The sequence below is a fragment of the Lonchura striata genome, chromosome 30, assembly GCF_046129695.1.
Source record: "Lonchura striata isolate bLonStr1 chromosome 30, bLonStr1.mat, whole genome shotgun sequence".
Lineage (NCBI taxonomy): Eukaryota > Metazoa > Chordata > Aves > Passeriformes > Estrildidae > Lonchura > Lonchura striata.
This window is the reverse complement of record NC_134632.1, coordinates 5,490,523-5,507,275: the sequence shown is the minus strand read 5'-3', so window position 1 is coordinate 5,507,275 and position 16,753 is coordinate 5,490,523. Positions and strand designations below refer to the sequence as shown.

The 16,753-nt window shown below is 53.3% G+C and overlaps 1 protein-coding gene across 2 annotated transcripts in view; it reads right to left on the bottom strand.

The window, feature by feature from the left end:
- Positions 1–8,975: 8,975 nt before the first annotated feature.
- Positions 8,976–16,753, bottom strand: part of RAP1A (RAP1A, member of RAS oncogene family) — a 28,624-nt gene continuing 20,846 nt past the window's right edge. For both annotated transcript variants that reach the window (XM_021539493.2, XM_077789092.1), the window contains 5 exons: positions 16,670–16,726; positions 15,613–15,753; positions 13,262–13,405; positions 10,830–10,945; positions 8,976–9,700 (listed from right to left, as the gene is read on the bottom strand). In XM_021539493.2, the coding sequence (XP_021395168.1) occupies positions 10,859–10,945; positions 13,262–13,405; positions 15,613–15,753; positions 16,670–16,726 (429 nt within the window). In that variant the 3' untranslated portion in view covers positions 8,976–9,700; positions 10,830–10,858. The remainder of the gene's footprint in view (positions 9,701–10,829; positions 10,946–13,261; positions 13,406–15,612; positions 15,754–16,669; positions 16,727–16,753) is intronic.

The window sequence follows — 16,753 nt, the reverse complement described above, 5'->3', positions numbered from 1 at the left end:
TGGGGCACAAGGCTCCCCATGGGGGTTTGTGACCCGGGGGTCTCGGTGGGTTTGCCCCTCTCCCCTCCCCTTGACTCTGTGGATTGTTCCAGGTACAATGTTGCTGAAGTTTATTTTCTTATTGCTGATTTTCAGCCGGATTCGAAGTTCATTCCCCCATTCCCTGCTGTGTTCCCTGTTGTACAAATCCCTTTGGCAGAACCGAGTTCTTCCGTGTCTGGCTCTCCGAGAGTTTCCAATAAAGTGGGATCGGCGTCACTGCTGTGGGCACCCTGGCTCTCTTCTCTCCCTGCAGGGATTTCCCCGCTGTTCCCATTCCAGGAGAGCTGTAAACCCCAGCACAGCTCCCTGCCAGGCTGCTCCACCCTGAGCCTGCAGGGCTCCTTCCTGCCCCCAAGCATCCTGCCCCTCCAGCAGGGACGGGGACAGGGGACAGGGGACAGGGGGACAGGGGGACAGGGGGACAGGGGACAGGGGACAGGGGGAAAGGGGACAGGGGGAAAGGGGACAGGGGACAGGGGGACAGGGGGACAGGGGGACAGGGGGACAGGGACAGGGGGACAGAGGGACAGGGACAGGGGGACAGGGGACAGGGGACAGGGGACAGGGGGACAGGGGGACAGGGGACAGAGGGACAGGGGACAGGGGGAGAGGGGACAGAGGGACAGGGGACAGGGGGACAGGGGGACAGGGGGAGAGGGGACAGAGGGACAGGGGACAGGGGGACAGGGGACAGGGGGAGAGGGGGACAGAGGGACAGGGACAGGGGACAGGGGACAGAGGGACAGGGGACAGAGGGACAGGGGGACAGGGACAGGGGACAGAGGGACAGGGGACAGAGGGACAGGGGACAGGGGACAGGGCTCTGGGGAGAAGCTGCTGCCAGAGCACAGCCCCAGAGGTGCCAGGGGAGTGCCCAGCTGTGCAGAGCCTGGCACTGCCACTGCCCAGCCCCGTGTGCTGCCAGACCTGCTGCCCTGGCTGCTGTGCGAGCAGGGGGTTCTTTTTCATTAAACACTGAGCAGGGGATTCTTCCTTTGTTAAACACCGAGCAGGGGATTCTTCCTTTGTTAAACTCCAGCTCTACTCCTGTTGTGGCTGCCCGAGGCAGGGAGGCGTGCAGGCAGAATTCTTTTTCTCCTCTGCAAATTAAATATAGGCCCAGGGCAGGCGCTGCTTGTGCCCATACAAGGAGAGGAGCGGGCAGCTGAGCCCTGCTGCAGGAACCCGAGCAGCTCTGGTTCCTCAGTGCTGAACGGCTGCTGGTAAAGCGTTTTGTTTTCCTCTCCTGGTTGTTACCTCCCTGCTCCTTTCCAGAGGGTCAGCAAAGAGAAGGAGTTCTCCAGAGAGAAGCAGCTTTTCCTGCAGCAGCCTGGCCTCAGCCCCGGGCTGTCCCACTGCGACACGAAAGAACTCACAGATTCAAGAGTAGAAGGAAGTTTTATTTCTGACCTTGTAATATACAGAATTCTGAAAGAGACAGTGGATTGGAGGGTGGAATTGTCACAACCACACTGCTCGAACCAACAGTTTATTAATTTTCTCCTCCCACAGAGAAGAATGCAAAACAATCATTATTTACACGAACCGTGCGTGAGAACTCCAGTAGAAATATGTAAACATTGTCAGAAGGTATAGAAAACATTGAAAGGAACTTTAAAACTTTTAAAAGAATAAAGTAACACTGGGGCACATACCAGCCATGCCCACTGGCACCAGAGGCTGAGCCCCAGGGGAGAGGAGCGCTGCTGGGTGGGGATTGCCCAGGAGAGGTGGGCATTTCTACCTTGCCCCTGTGAGCCCATCCCTGCCCTGTGAGCCCATCCCTGCCCTGTGAGCCCATCCCTGCCCTCTGAGCCCATCCCTGCCCTCTGAGCCCATCCCTGCCCTCTGAGCCCATCCCTGCCCTGTGAGCCCATCCCTGCCCTCTGAGCCCATCTCTGCCCGCTCTGAGCCCATCCCTGCCCTCTGAGCCCATCCCTGCCCTGTGAGCCCATCCCTGCCCTGTGAGCCCATCTCTGCCCCTGGGAGCTCCTCTCCAGAGGCTCACATCCCCCTCTGCACGTTCCACTGACCAAGCCCCCAGCGTGGTTTCAAAGCCCAGCGTGGTTTCAAACGTGTTGCTGTTCTCTCTGCCTGCTAAGCGTGTCTTCAAAAGATGTTTTGCATTAAAATAGGATTTTCCAGGGTGTTTGCAGTGACAAATGCAGCGTGGTCTAGGCTTCAGACGCTTGGAAATAGCGAGGAAATGTGGCTGCATCTCAAAGTTCTTAAAAGAAAATGTATTTAATAACTATTCTTTATAGACATTCAAATAATGAAGAGTATCACCCAAGCCAATCATCCTCCCTAATTTAGTCTCCAGAGCAGGATCTGCTAATAGATCAGAGCTGGATTTGTGAATTACCATTTCACTTCTCCAGGGACTTTTCCTGAAATTATAATGGCTTTTGCTCCTCTTGTTTTTTCTCCATAAAACTGCCACGGAACTGTTCTCCGTTATTAAGTGTGAAACGCAGCTAATTAGCAGAGTGACAGTGAGGAGGCCTGGCCGTGTCTGCAGGGCTGCCAGCAGTGGCTGATCCGAGCTCGGGGCAGGAATTCGAGCAGAGGCTGGGGCAGCTGGTTTGCTGGGATCCCTGGGAATCTCCTTGCTGGGAATCCTGGGCAGTGCAGCCGGGCTGGGTGGGCACGGCCCTGGCACGGGCACGGCCCAGGTGGCCTAATGGGCAGAGAGGATTTGGCTCTTAGGCTAATCGGGGCTTTTCCAGAGCTGTCCTGGAGCCCGGTCCCTGCCCTCCCGGCCAGCTGGCTCCAGGAGGCTCCCAATGTGCCCCTAATGAGCAGCCTTGATTCCAGAGCCACTGCCCAGCTTCTGCCAGCGAGGGGCTCGAGGGGGCTGCCGGGCTCCTGCAGGGCAGAGGAAGGGCAGCCACGGCTGTGACCGGCACGGGAGCAGCGTTCCACGGGACACGGGGCAGGAATTCCCCCGGCAGGGCTGTGACCGGCACGGGAGCAGCGTTCCACGGGACACGGGGCAGGAATTCCCCCGGCAGGGCTGGGGCCGGGCACCGGCACCCAGAGCCACTGGGGCTGCCCCGGGGGCTGGCACTGCCAGGCCAGGCTGGGCAGGGACACGGGGACAGGGGACAGGGAGACAAGGGGACAAGGGGACAAGGGGACAGTGGGATGGTGGGACAATGGGACAATGGGACAATGGGACATGAGACATGGGACAATGGACAATGGACAATGGACAATGGGACAATGGGCAATGGGCAATGGGACAATGGGCAATGGGCAGTGGGCAATGGGACAATGGGACAATGGGACAATGAGACAATGGGCAATGGGCAATGGGCAATGGGCAATGGGCAATGGGCAATGGGACAATGGGACAATGGGACAATGAGACAATGAGACAATGGGCAATGGGCAATGGGCAATGGGCAATGGGCAGTGGGCAATGGGACAATGGGACAATGGGACAATGGACAATGGGCAATGGGATAATGGACAATGGGCAATGGGCAATGGGCAATGGGCAATGGACAATGGGACAGTGGACAATGGGCAATGGACAATGGGACAGTGGACAATGGGACAATGGGACAATGGGACAATGGAACAATGGACAATGGACAATGGACAATGGGACAGTGGGTCAATGGGACAATGGCACAGTGGCACGGTGGCACGGTGGCACGGTGGCACAGTGCCTCTGCTCCTCCCAGAGCACCCAGGAGCTCTCCACGTGTATCTGAGTGGGCTGAGGCTCCCCCTGCCCTGCCAGAACAGGGAACAGCTCTCAGCCCTTGGGCCCCTCGGCCATTCGGATTCCTCTGGAATCAGGGCAGCCCCTGGGCCTGCAGGAGGGCTCGGGCGGCTCCTCTGCACCCCGGATCGTTCCCATGCCGCGTGTGGAGCCCCCGTGCACAGCTCAGGGCCAGTTCTCTGCTGGCTCTCCGTTACCAGGGCCGGAGGCAGTTCCGTGCTCACTGGGGTTCAGGTGCCTGCGGCCCCTGGGGCACGGCCAGGGTCCCACGCAGCAGGGATGGGGAAGGACAGCCCTGCTCGGGAGGAAGCTCTGGGGGAAGCAGCTGGAGGCTTTTCCTGGGAAAACCTCCAGCGTGACCCGGGGGAGCCCTGCCTGCCCTGCCGGGAAGAGCCAGGAGGGAAAGAGTTAAAAGCTGTCTCCAGGCAGGAGAACAAAACCAGCCCTGAGCTCATCTAATTACGTTATTTAACAGGATACCCTCTCATTGATTTTAATTACTCACGTAATTTGGGAAGTAATTCACAGCACATCCCTGCAGGGTGCATGAGTCTAGCCGGGAACAAAGTGCTGGAGTCTGCCCGGCTCGGGGAGGGAGGCAGGGAGGGAGGCAGGGAGGACGGGGGGGCCCCGCAGGGACCACCTGGGGACCCTCGGGTGCGATATCATCACCCATGCGGCGGATCTTGGGGAGCCCTGGCTGGGGGCAGCGGTGCCCGGGCCCAGCTGCCGGGTCCTCGTCTCCCTCATCCCCGGATTAATTAATTGTCCCTTTGACAGCCGGGGGTCCTGCGCTGCTGGGGGATGCTCATCCCCCCGGAGCCCCCGAGCATCCCTCAGCAAACACCCAGAGCCGCTCTGGGTCCCCTGGCACTGCTAATTGATGCCCCGGCACTGCTAATCAATGCCCCAGGACTGCTAATCAATGCCCTGGCACTGCTAATCAATACCCCGGCACTGCTAATCGATGCCCTGGCACTGCTAATCAATACCCCAGCACTGCTAATCGATGCCCTGGCACTGCTAATCAATGCCCTGGGACTGCTAATCAATACCCCGGCACTGCTAATCAATACCCCGGCACTGCTAATCAATGCCCTGGCACTGCTAATCAATACTCTGGCACTGCTAATCGATGCCCCGGCTCTGGTGCCTCTAAAGATGCTTTTAACCGCAGCCCTGTGATTTTCACTAGATTTTTTAAACACAGTTGCACACGGTTTAGCAAAATTGCACCCCCAGCACGCACTTGTTTGGTTCCTTCGCTGTCTTTTGTAAGCTCCCCTGCTTAATTAGGATGCAAACAATCCCAGAGGAATGTTTAATTAATATTATAAAGTAACAATGGGATGATTAAGCAAGTCTGGGCAGCTGCTATTTATACACAGGACATGTGGCACTTGTTGGGGGCGAGCGTGTCAAGGAAAAATCATTCCACGGATCTCTCCGTGCAGTTTTATTGCTCGTTTTAATTGTCTGGCTCGGGCCTTTTCTCCTCTTTGTGTTCGCTGAGGCAGAGCGAGAGCAGCCGAGATTTAACTGGGTCTCTTGTTCAGCTTAATGACAGTGAAAGCTCCGAGCCCGCCTTGCCCTGCCCAGCCCCGAAAATGGGCCAGGAGCAGGATCTGGGGCTGTGGGGCAGCAGAGCATCCCGGAGCATGGGATGAGCTGGGAGAGCCCTGCAGGAGCTGCAGCATCAGCCAGGCTGATGGGGGGCAGAGACCACCTCCCACCCCTCCGAATCCAGGGAATCGGGGGCTGGGGACCCTCCAGACCCCTCCCAGCCCTGCCAGGCGCTGCCAAATTTCGGTGCTCCTGCCCTGGCTGACGGCTGAGCTGCCCCGGGGGCAGGGGCAGGGCAGAAACCCGCAGGTGTGGAAGTGCTGGCTCCCCTCAGGATCACCGAGGCTGGAAAAGCCCTCGGAGACCGAGTCCAGCTGTGCCCCAGCGCTGCCAAGGCCCCCCGTGCCCCAGGTGCCCCTCACAGGGTTTTGGGGCTGCTCCGTTCCTGCTCTGCTGCGGTGGCTGCGGTGGTGCTGCAGCTGCAGCTCTGCTGCATCCCCCTGCTCTCTGCTCCACCCTGCTCCTGCAGATCAACCCGGGGCTGTCGGGCCTCCCTCACTTCAAACATCACTTCTCCTACAGGATTATCCTGCAGGGGCTCCTGTGCAGTCATATTTAATCACATAAACTGCTTTAAATCAAATGATTTCTCCCATGAATTTAAGCTGAACTGACACAGCAGCTTGACACTTCTTATTTCCAGGGCTAAATGCAAACTGTGTAGGAGTAGGATGTCTGCAGCCCTCAGAATGCCAGAGCCACGTAACCACGGCCAGGGAGAGCCGGGGTGCAAGGGAGCTGGAGGCAGCTTATCCCAGGATTTGGAACAGCCTGGGAAGGAAGGGGCAGCGGAGCTGCAACACTGCTCCCTTCCACTCAGCTGCCCCAAAACTGCTGCAAGGAGCTGGAATTCTGTGTGAAACCCTGCAGGGAAAAGGGCAGGCTGAGGGAGCACGCCATGGGGCACAGGACTCGCCTGGGGCTGCTGCTCTGCTCGGGGTCCTTCTGGCAGAGACCAGCGCTGTTGGTCCCCCTGCTCCTGCTCCTCTCCCTCCTCCTGCTCAGGGTTTGTCTCCAAATCTGGGGAGTTTCCTCCCAGGAGGAAAGAGAGCTGTGGCTGAAAGCCAGAGCACTGAGCAGCTGCTGTGGGAAAGCAGTGCCAGGTCCCTGCCCCAGCCAGGAGGGAGGGAAGGATGCTCAGCCCGGCCAGGAGGGAGGGAAGGATGCTCAGCCCAGCCAGGAGGGCTAGCACATGCTGCTTATTTACCAAGTGGCACCTGGGCCCTGGGAAATCCAATTTCATTCCTCAGTGCCTGGTCCTGGCAAAATAAAGGAAACATTCATCAGTTGTGGTGATTTTGCAAAGGTTAATGGTGAATTTAACAGGAATTTTCAAGTTCCTCTGGTGGCTGCGGGATGCAGGACCTCCCACATCAGGCAGGAATGCAGCTCAGAGGCAGCAGAACAAACCTGGATTTGAGCACCCGGGAAGGTCTCCCCATCACCTGTTTGGGTCAACATCACAACTGCAATTAAAGCTTCCCGTGGGGCAGGACGTGTGGGATCATTTCATCCAACCCACACAGGGGAAAACGTGACTTCGAATAAGCTTTGGGAAAGACAGACGGACACAGGCTGGGAGTGTGAGAGCAGCACGCTTGCAGAGGTGGCCGGGACTGTCCCTGGGGGAATTTGTGCTCACACAGGAGCTGGGTGGCTCCAGGGGCTCCGGGGAAATTTTAAATGTGCCCCTTTCCTCTCTGAAAAATGCTGCTGTGCTCGGCTGGGTTCTGGTCAAAAGCAGAAGCCTGGGGCTTCTGGGAGGTTTTTATTTTCCCATTTCTTTAGGACATTCAGCACTGAAGTCGATTTTAACCCACAGAGACATTAACATCAAGTGCTTCAGGACATTTCTGTCTGACACGGCTCAAGCTGTCCCAGGGCAGAACTGCAGCTATTGTGCTAAAATCCATTAAAGAACTTCTTTATTTTTTTTAATCCAGTGAGAAAACGAGCGCCTTGTTGGAGGCGGAGGGGAGAGGCGAGGGGTGGGAAGGCTGCAAACATCCCGAATGAGAGCGACGGCAGCGCAGCCTTCCCAGCCCTGCGCCTCTCCCACACTCCCATCTAGCGGCAGCCGGGCTCGGGAGCGCTGCCGGCCCTCATCCTCATCCTCATCCTCACCCTCGTCCTCACCCTCATCCTCATCCTCATCCTCATCCTCATCCTCATTCTCATCTTCATCCCCATCCTCATCCTCATCCTCACCCTCATCCCCATCCTCATCCTCATCCTCATCCCTATCCTCATCCTCATCCCTATCCTCATCCTCATCCTCATCCTCATCCTCATCCTCATCCTCATCCTCATCCTCATCCTCACCCTCATCCTCATCCTCATCCTCATCCTCATCCTCATCCCTATCCTCATCCTCATCCTCATCCCTATCCTCATCCTCATCCCTATCCTCATCCTCATCCTCATCCTCATCCTCATCCTCATCCTCATCCTCATCCTCATCCTCATCCTCATCCTCATCCTCATCCTCATCCCTATCCTCATCCTCATCCTCATCCTCACCCTCATCCTCACCCTCATCCTCACCTTCATCCCCACCCTCCTCATCCTCACCTTCATCCCCACCCTCCCCAGCCCCACTGCACCCCAGTCCCGCTCGCTCTGCGCCCCACTTTACATAAGAGGCGTCCAGTGTCACCACGTCCATTGAAATGACTTTATTGCCAAAATCTTTTTACATTTCCTGGAGATAACCAACCTGCCAACGCCGTGCTTCTGCTCCTCCTGGAAAAGGAGGCCCAGAGGTCCTTGAAGAGCAGCAGCTGAAGCAGCTGTCTGTCCTGGTGCTCGTCAGGAGGCAGATGTTGTCACATCTCCCAGATGTTGTCACATCTCCCAGATGTTGCATCCAGTTTGGGCTCAGTAGACACTGGGCTCTCTGTAGTTCAGCAGCTGCATCAGGAACAGTTTAGAAAAACCTGTCTGCAGAAATGGCTGCCCTGGTTTGCAGTGAGCCCTGCAGCGGTGCAGGAACTCCTCTCCTGTCTCCATGGAACACAGGCCCAGCCTGTGCCGAGCTCCCTCACTCCAGTCACATTTCCCATTTCCCATTTCCCATTTCCCATTTCCCATTTCCCATTTCCCATCTCTGCTCCCCCTCCTCGGGGGAGGAAGGGCAGCCCTGGGGCTCCTGCGGGTCCCAGGAGGGCTGGGGGCTCTCACCTGCCACGGGAGGCTCCCCCTCCTTGGAACTTCATCAACCACAGGGGTTACAGAAACACAAGAACAAACCCAAAATGAAGCAGAGAAACCCTTCAGTGGGCAGGGACCACCAGCCAAACTGGGATTGAGCCAGGGATCATCCTCCAGGGCAGAGCTTGGAATGAAACCAAACTTGTGCACAGCAGTCACTGAGCAGGGGAAATACCTGCAGCAATCCAATCTTTAAAGGCAAGAGAAAACACAGGAGCTGCTGCTGTCCTTGCAGGGCTGCATTAAACACAGCACGGGGTGGGGGCACCTCAGCAAAGCCCCTGATCCTCCAGGATGGGAGAGGAACTCCCAGAACATGCAGCAAACCCAAAGGCTGGAAACGGTAACAAAAACACAGAAACAAAAATGAAAATGTACTAAAATTTAATCATTCATAAAAGCTGTAATTTAATCTGTGACAGTAAAACACAAGAAGCAATATTAGAGTTGGTTTAGTATATTATATATTTTTGCTTTTAAAGCCATAGAAATCAGTTATCCCAGTTTTTTTCCTATAAAAGACCCATTTTTCCAAAGCATTATGCACAAACATTTTTAATTAGAATACAATGGCAGAATGAAAATAATGATATTCCGTAACTTTTAAATATAAAATGAAGTCAATGACTCAAAAAGTTATTTGTTGCAGTGAGTTCAAAGGGAAATTTTGGATAATATATATCTATAGTTATAGATATAAAATATAACGGTGGAACATTTTTAGTGCTCAATGGGGAGAAATTATGATAAAATGGTCAATATGAATTTTAATTATAGTAGCAATCTCTAACATCTGAAATGCATCCATGCTCCTTGGGATAATCATATGCTAGAGTCAATTATATTTATTTTCACATCTGTTAATTGCTATTGCAAAGGAGGAGGAATATTGGCTTAAATTTCCAAGAGATATACACAGAGCGACTGCTTTTTCCAGGGACCGTGTGCAAACCAGTTTTAAGATCTCAATTCTTCCCGCAGTATATAAAAAACAGGAGAAGCTTCTTCCGATATGTGACTCATTTCCAGAAGGTTTGGAAGTTGGGAATGCTGGCACTTTCCATGTAGGCAACAGTTCTTCATTCCTGCAATCTGCAGTAAAAGAAAACAGAAATAAAGAGGAGGGAGGGACATTTCTTGCTCTGCTGGTGCCATCAAGGCCTGGGAGCCAATGGCCCGTGCTCAGGGCAGCAGAGGACTCAGGTTTAATCACGTTTAATCACATTTAGCTCATGTTTAATCACGTTTAGCTCACGTTTATTCACGTTTAGCTCATGTTAGCTCACATTTAGCTCACGTTTAATCACGTTTAGCTCACGTTTATTCACGTTTAGCTCATGCTTAGCTCATGTTTCCCAGCACTCAGGGCTGCTCCTGGCTGCAGAAGCAGCTCTGGGCAGTGCAGCTCCCTGTGTTATCAGGGCCAGAGCAGTCAGACAACGGCCAGGCTGCTGCAGTGCCCGATAGCAGCAGAGCTGGGCCAGCACCCGTGCCCTCCCCTGCCCCAAAAGGGGACTTTGTGTCCCAAACCTGGAGCTGCAGAGCTGCTGGTTCCTCCCAGGAGCATGGGAGAACAGCTGTGAGCACACAGAGCTCCCTGCCAAGGCACACAGGATTATTTATAGCTGTGTCCAGTCCTGGTGTGCTTTTTGCTTGGGTTTGGGTTTTTATGTTTGTTTTGAGTTGGGTTTTTTTATGGTGGGCAGCCTTTTATTTCTGTGCCACTGAAGCCCTTGTCCCATCCAAAGCCACTGTCCCCAGAGGTGCCAGCAGTGGCAGAGGTAACACCCACATTTATCAAGGCTGGAAGGGAGGCACAGGCCAGCCCTGGTGGCTCAGAGCTCACTGTCACAGGCACCCAGAGGAGTCAGAAGTTCCTGCTCAGTCACATTATTGGAAATGTAGGTGAATTTGGTGGGCAGAAATGCTGGTGTCTGACTCCAGCTCAGAAGGCTGAATGATTTCTTTATTATAACTATGCTATAATACATTCATATACTATTTAAAGGGGATGTAAACAATACTCCAACACATTCCACATAGGAAAACAAGGAGCAGAAATAGAAATTGTTTTATCATTCTTCCCTCTGTGCTCCTCTGTGAAAAATCCTGAGAGAGAAGAATGTTCCTGGCACAGGCACACTCCAGGAGGAGCAGAGGAAGGGGCTCTGTCAGGAGCTGCTCTGCTCACCTGGCCCAGGAGGGTTCAGGCACCTCTTACCTGGCTCAGAGCTGCTGCATGATGGGACTCTAAAGCAGCAGACAGGATTTCTTCTTAGGCTTCTTCTTTTCCACTGGTGTTTTTCTATTTATCTGTCTGACCAGGTCATAAAAGATCTGCAAATGAAAAACACAAGCTGAAAAATCCAAGTGATAAAACACAAGCTACCAAAACTGAAGCAGGCTGAGGAGCTGACAACTCTTTGTGGCTGCAGTTATGTAAATTCAATTAAACTGCTTGAATTTATTAAAAGTTTCTCAAGCAGCTGCTTATGGAAGAAGAAACCCAAAGGTCCCATCAGTGTGCAGAATGTAAGGGAGCTGGAAACTCAGTTTATCACCACCAAAGCCTTCAGAAGAGTAGGGCACTGAAATGGCAACAGTTCCCTTGCTTTGAAAAAGTGGGAGAAAACTCGGAATTAACAAAGGGTTTTTAAGGCAGGCACAATATCCTCTGCCCCAGCAGCCCAGGACACCCCTGTCCCCTGGCTGGCCCTGCCACTCCTGCCCTGAGCTCCACATTTCCAGCAGGGACCCCAAGGGCCTCCTCCAGCTGCAGAGCTTTTTCAGTGCTGCTGCTGGGAGTTGTTTTCCCAGCAAGACTCAACCCATTTATAGCAAAATGAGCTTTGCAAAAATGCTTGGAGCTGGGTCACAGCATTGAGGAGAAATATTTCAACCTTCAGAGGGCTCCACCCTTGTCCTTGTTTATTTTTTCCCCTTCCTGGAGTGGCTGACAGCTCACAAATTCTTGTTGATTCCAAAGAAATACAGAAGACAAAGAAACAGTTCATAACACACTGTAACAACTGAAAGTTAAGATTTTCCTTTCTCATAAATTAGATTATTTAGGTGCTAGTACTGACTGTGAGTACAGCCATCTGCAACAAGGTTTCAGGAATGCCACCATCCCTAAAAAGCCTCAGTGTGCTGCAAAAGCATCCCAGAGGGCACCAGAAGGTCACCTGATTCACTCTGCATTAAAAGCTTCTGATCTGAAAGGTTTCATTCACTTTCAGCAAATGCATGTAGGAATTTATCGCTCTTTACCCAGATTTTAACAAATTTAGAAACTCCAAAAGCAGCGAGAAAGCAAGAATAAACCCAAAAGAATGCAAAAGCTTGCCCAGCCCAGGGGCCAGCAGGACAGACTCCCAGTGCACTGAGCTGCTTCATTCAGGGTGTCTCTCTGATTCCCTCAGCTTTTGTGCTTTTCACAGGTAGGAAATACCAGCTGGCAGGAAGCCAGAGCATGGAGATCACACGGAAAGCAGAGACTCATTCTCCATTTAAGCACATTGCTGCCTGTGCTGTGAGCTGCCTGGAGGCTGCAGCCCCTGGAGAAGGGAGAGCAGGGTTCCCAGGAGAGGGAGGAGGGGGATGCCAGGCCGTGCCCCCTGTCCCTGTGCCCGAGGAGGGTCAGTGTGCACCCACAGCATGGAGAGGCACAGCCCGGCCCTGCCACACTCCCTGGGCACCTGGGCTGCTCCTGCTCCCTGCCCAGCCTGCTGTCCCTGCAGCCCAGACACACAAATCCTGCAGCCAGGCTGAGGCCAGCCACAGGAGCTGCAGCCCGGGGCTGGGGCTCCCTGCCTTCCCCATCCTGCTGCTGCCAGAGCAGCCTGGCCAGCCAGGACCCTGCTGCTCTGCTTATCACACACCCCAAAACGGGCCCACTTATCTGCTGGCACCAGCCCAGCCCTGCTGCTCGGGGTCACCTGAGCCTTTGTGCCTCTGGCACGGGCAGATAACTCCCAGCACAGAACAAAACCTGGTGCCTGACTGAGCAGAGCTCCCCCAGGCCAAGCACGGCCCCGGGCAGCAGGAGGAGGCACCCCAGAGCAAAGGGGGGCTCATTTACACTCGGGGCACTGCTCAGACCTGGGTTTGGGCACGGTTTTACAAGCTGGGGGCTCGCAGGGGGCTGTGATGAGGCATCTGCAGCCAGAAATGCAAATGCTTCCGAAGCAGCAGAAACAGCACACCAGACAAGGAGCACAAGGGGCATCACCCACATCTGGCAGGGCAGCAGTTACTGTGACACAACACTCTCTCCAGATAAGGTTTGTCTAAGCTAAGATCCAGCTCAAGACCCTCTGCTGTTCACGGCCCCTGGGAGGGGCTGCAGAAACAGCACCTGGGAAGGCACCCTGCCCTGCAGAGACAGGGGAGCACAGCTCAGAGCAGACAGAGCGCCTGCACACGCTGCAGCCTTCCCCAGGCTGGGCTCCAGGCCACCCCGGACCCCAGCTCACACACAGGCACTGCTTTGGTGGCACCTCCACGCTGGGACCACGGAGCAGGAGCACTGACCTCCCACCCCACGCTGGGACCACGGAGCAGGAGCACTGACCTCCCACCCCACGCTGGGACCACGGAGCAGGAGCACTGACCTCCCACCCCACGCTGGGAACACGGAGCAGGAGCACTGACCTCGTTTACGTTGATTTTCGACTTTGCAGACGATTCTAGAAAGGCACAGTTACACCACTGGCGTGCTAAGTTCTGCCCCTGCTCCTTGCCCACGACTCGCTCTTCCTCCAGGTCGCATTTATTGCCAACCAGAATCATGGGAACCTGCAGAGGAGCAAGCAGAGCAAGATCCATCAGCAAGTTCATCTTCAGACAGCTCTGTGCTGCTCTGGCTCTCAGACTGGGGAGGAGGAAATGCAGCCTGGGAAATGCAGGGTGAAAAATGCAATGTGGGAAATGCAGGGTGAAAAATGCAATGTGGGAAATGCAGCCTGGGAAATGCAGTGTGAACTATGAAACCCAAAAAAATCAGGAGGCAATGATGAAGTGGCTCTGCTCCTCTCCAGTGGGAAATCACTGCTCGCTTCATTTGGTAATTTACAATGCACTGTGTGTTTTTAATCTACTTCAGTGTTAATATTTGTGGTCTCCTCCTGACACAACTACACTCAAGATTATTTTTTCTCTTTAAAACTCCCAGCCATACCCATTAGAGAATGATCATATTTTTATTTTTGAGACATAAATTTTCCTTATTACATCAGGAACCTGAAGTCACAGTACAGATGAAGCAAATGCAAAAAACGCTCATTTGAAATCAGATCTACAGGATATTTACGACTCAATCAGCTTAGATAGAGCTGTAAATATCCTGCTCTTTACAGTTTTCTAGGCAGTTAAGAGAAGATTTCTCATACTGAAACATGAAAATGTGTTATGAACGTGTTCAGCAAAAAACCAAAGTGTATGAAAATGTGAAATAATAGGGCAAAAAGTGATCCTGAGATGAGTAAGCAGTACAGGTTTGAAAGACATGAAACTGTGTAAGATTATTGCAGAAGGTATTAATGGTTTACCCAAAAATGGAATTTGGTGAGCAACTACCTTTGATAATTTACTGTCAGGTGTACAAGATTGGAATTTAAACTCTTCCAGATACAGATAATGTCATGATTTATGTACTGGGACTTTAGACACATTCTGGTATGAAAGACAGAAAGGAGCACATTTCCTAACCCAGCAAAATGCAGCTTAAACGTTCAAAAGGTTCTCAAGCCCAGTTCAACAGGTAACACACAAAGCAAATGAATGCATTTTAACTTTCAGTCAGCTCCTGAAGCCAAGGACAGCAGCAGGGTCTGCTGAGGGATGAACCTGCCCAGCTTAGGGCAGAATTCCCCTGTGAGCTCCAGCACAGGGTCCTGCCAGCAGGGATTTATGGCACCCTGCTCTTTTGAGTTTTAAAGTTCTCCTGAAAGTTCCTGAGCCTCCTGATATTTACATATTTCAGCTGAGCTTTCCCACACACTGTTCATGTAAATAGTGATTGTTTTACATTCTTCTCTGTGGGAGCAGAGAACTGATGGGCTGTTGGTTTGACCAGTGTGGTTGGAGAGGTGGCAGTTTCACCCCCAGTCCACTGCCACTTTTACTATTGCATATATGGTGGAGTCAGAAATTACGTTTGCCTTTTTGGGTTCCTTTTCTTTCCTTTTACATCCAGCCTGCTTGTGTGAGTTATTTGGTATTGCAGTGTGACAGATTCACCCCGCAGCAATCCCTGCCCCAGGGAAAAGCAGCTCTGCAGAAACAGAAGCTCAGCTTGTTCAAGCAAGGAGAGCCCAGGGCCAGAGAAGCAGCCCAGACCACGACCCAGGGGCACAGCCACCCTCACCCATCTTGTGCCACACACCAAACTCCCCACAGCTGTCCGTCCTTCCTTTCAAAAGGGCTCTGAACAACCAAAACCCCCAGCCAGGACTCTGCCAGGCCCTCAGTGGTTCTGTTCCTGCCACTGTGTGAGCTGTGGGTGACAGGTTCTGCTGAGTGCTCAGCAGCTGCTCCAGGGCTGCAGAGAATTCCCAGCTGAGCCCTGCAACGCCCCAGCTTTGGGCTTCCACTGCCCCTTCACAGCTCTGCAGGAACCCTGCCAGGCTCCAGAGCTACGGAGAACATCCTCACTGATATTCCTGCCTAACTCTGAGGGAAATAAAGCACAGAGAAAGAGGAAAATGCGAAGCCTGGAAAGGAGTTTAAAGGAAAAAAGCTAAGTAATGTTGCCTTCAATCAACTCCCAGCATTGCAAAAGACTGTGGCTTCCAGGACATGGGAAAATCTGATTTTGTGATGCCCCTTAGCAGGTGCTGTGCCTCAAACAACACCACTGAAAACTACAAGGCTCTGAAAACTTACTCAACACTGCCCAAGGATATTTGAAAGAAGCTTTGTATGCAAACATACAGGCCGTAGTGGTTTTGGGAGCAAAGCTTCTTCACCATTGGCTGAAGTAAACCCCAACATGTTCTACTCACATCTTCAGTGTCCTTGACCCGTAGGATCTGTTCCCGCAGGTCCTGCAGGTCGTTAAACGTGGACTGTGCTGTTATAGAATATACTAGTGCAAACCCCTGCCCGTTCTTCATGTACAGATCCCTCATGGCTGTGAATTGCTCCTGCAAGCAAACGGTTTTTACAGCAATTAGCTGGGGAATGCAGCTAATGAACAGTTCCAAAGGAATACCTTTATTGTACTGGAGACGAGAATGCAGTGCCATGCAGCAAGGATTTACATATTTACCCCTCACAGAAACCCACTGAAGCATGGAAATTGAATAAAGGCATTAACACTCTCTTTCCCTTTGGTGTTTTTACCCCTTAATAAAGGGCTTCTTGAGAAAAGGGGGAAAAGATGAAGAGCAGCAATAAACCATCTCTGAGACAGACTGAAATGCCAGAGCAGGCTGGACAATGCCAGGGCAGGCTGGACAATGCCAGCTTGGAGCTGCCTCTGTCCCAGCAGGGCCAGGACTTTTTCCAGACCCACACAACAACAATTCCTGCCCCTGCTGGTGGGAATTTCCAGGGCTTCCTCAATCAAAGCAGCTTGCAGGGGGCAGCAGGTGCCTGGGGTGTGCTGCCAGCCCCTCGGGGTTTGTTTGTTTGGGGCCAGGGCCGTGCCAGCTGCAGGTGACACTGGGGGGGACAGCAGGAGCCTCCCCGGCAGCAGGGCAGTGCCAGGGAGGTGCCAGGGCCAGGTCTGCCGAGGACAGAGGTGCCACACGGCCGTGGCACCTGCTGGGGAGCAGTCCTGTGCCTGGCACTGCCTGGCACTGCCCTTGCACGCTGGCTGCTTGCAAAGCTCCTGTTTAAAATCCTCCCAGAGCACACTGCTGACATGGGGTGGCACCAGCCTCTGTGTCCCAGCACTGGGGCACCAGCTGGGCACAGAGCTCACCAGGCCACTGGCACTCACCTCACCGGGTCTGCTTATTGAACAAAATCCTTTATGTAATTGATTGCCTCTGCCTGGGCAGGATCACCACTCTTAAGGAGGAACTGCACAGCAATTAATAAAGAAATGCCACTTACTGTCCCTGCTGTGTCGAGGATCTCCAGCATACACTGCTGACAGTCTACTTCCACTTGCTGGGGAGAAAGGGGAACAAAAGGCTG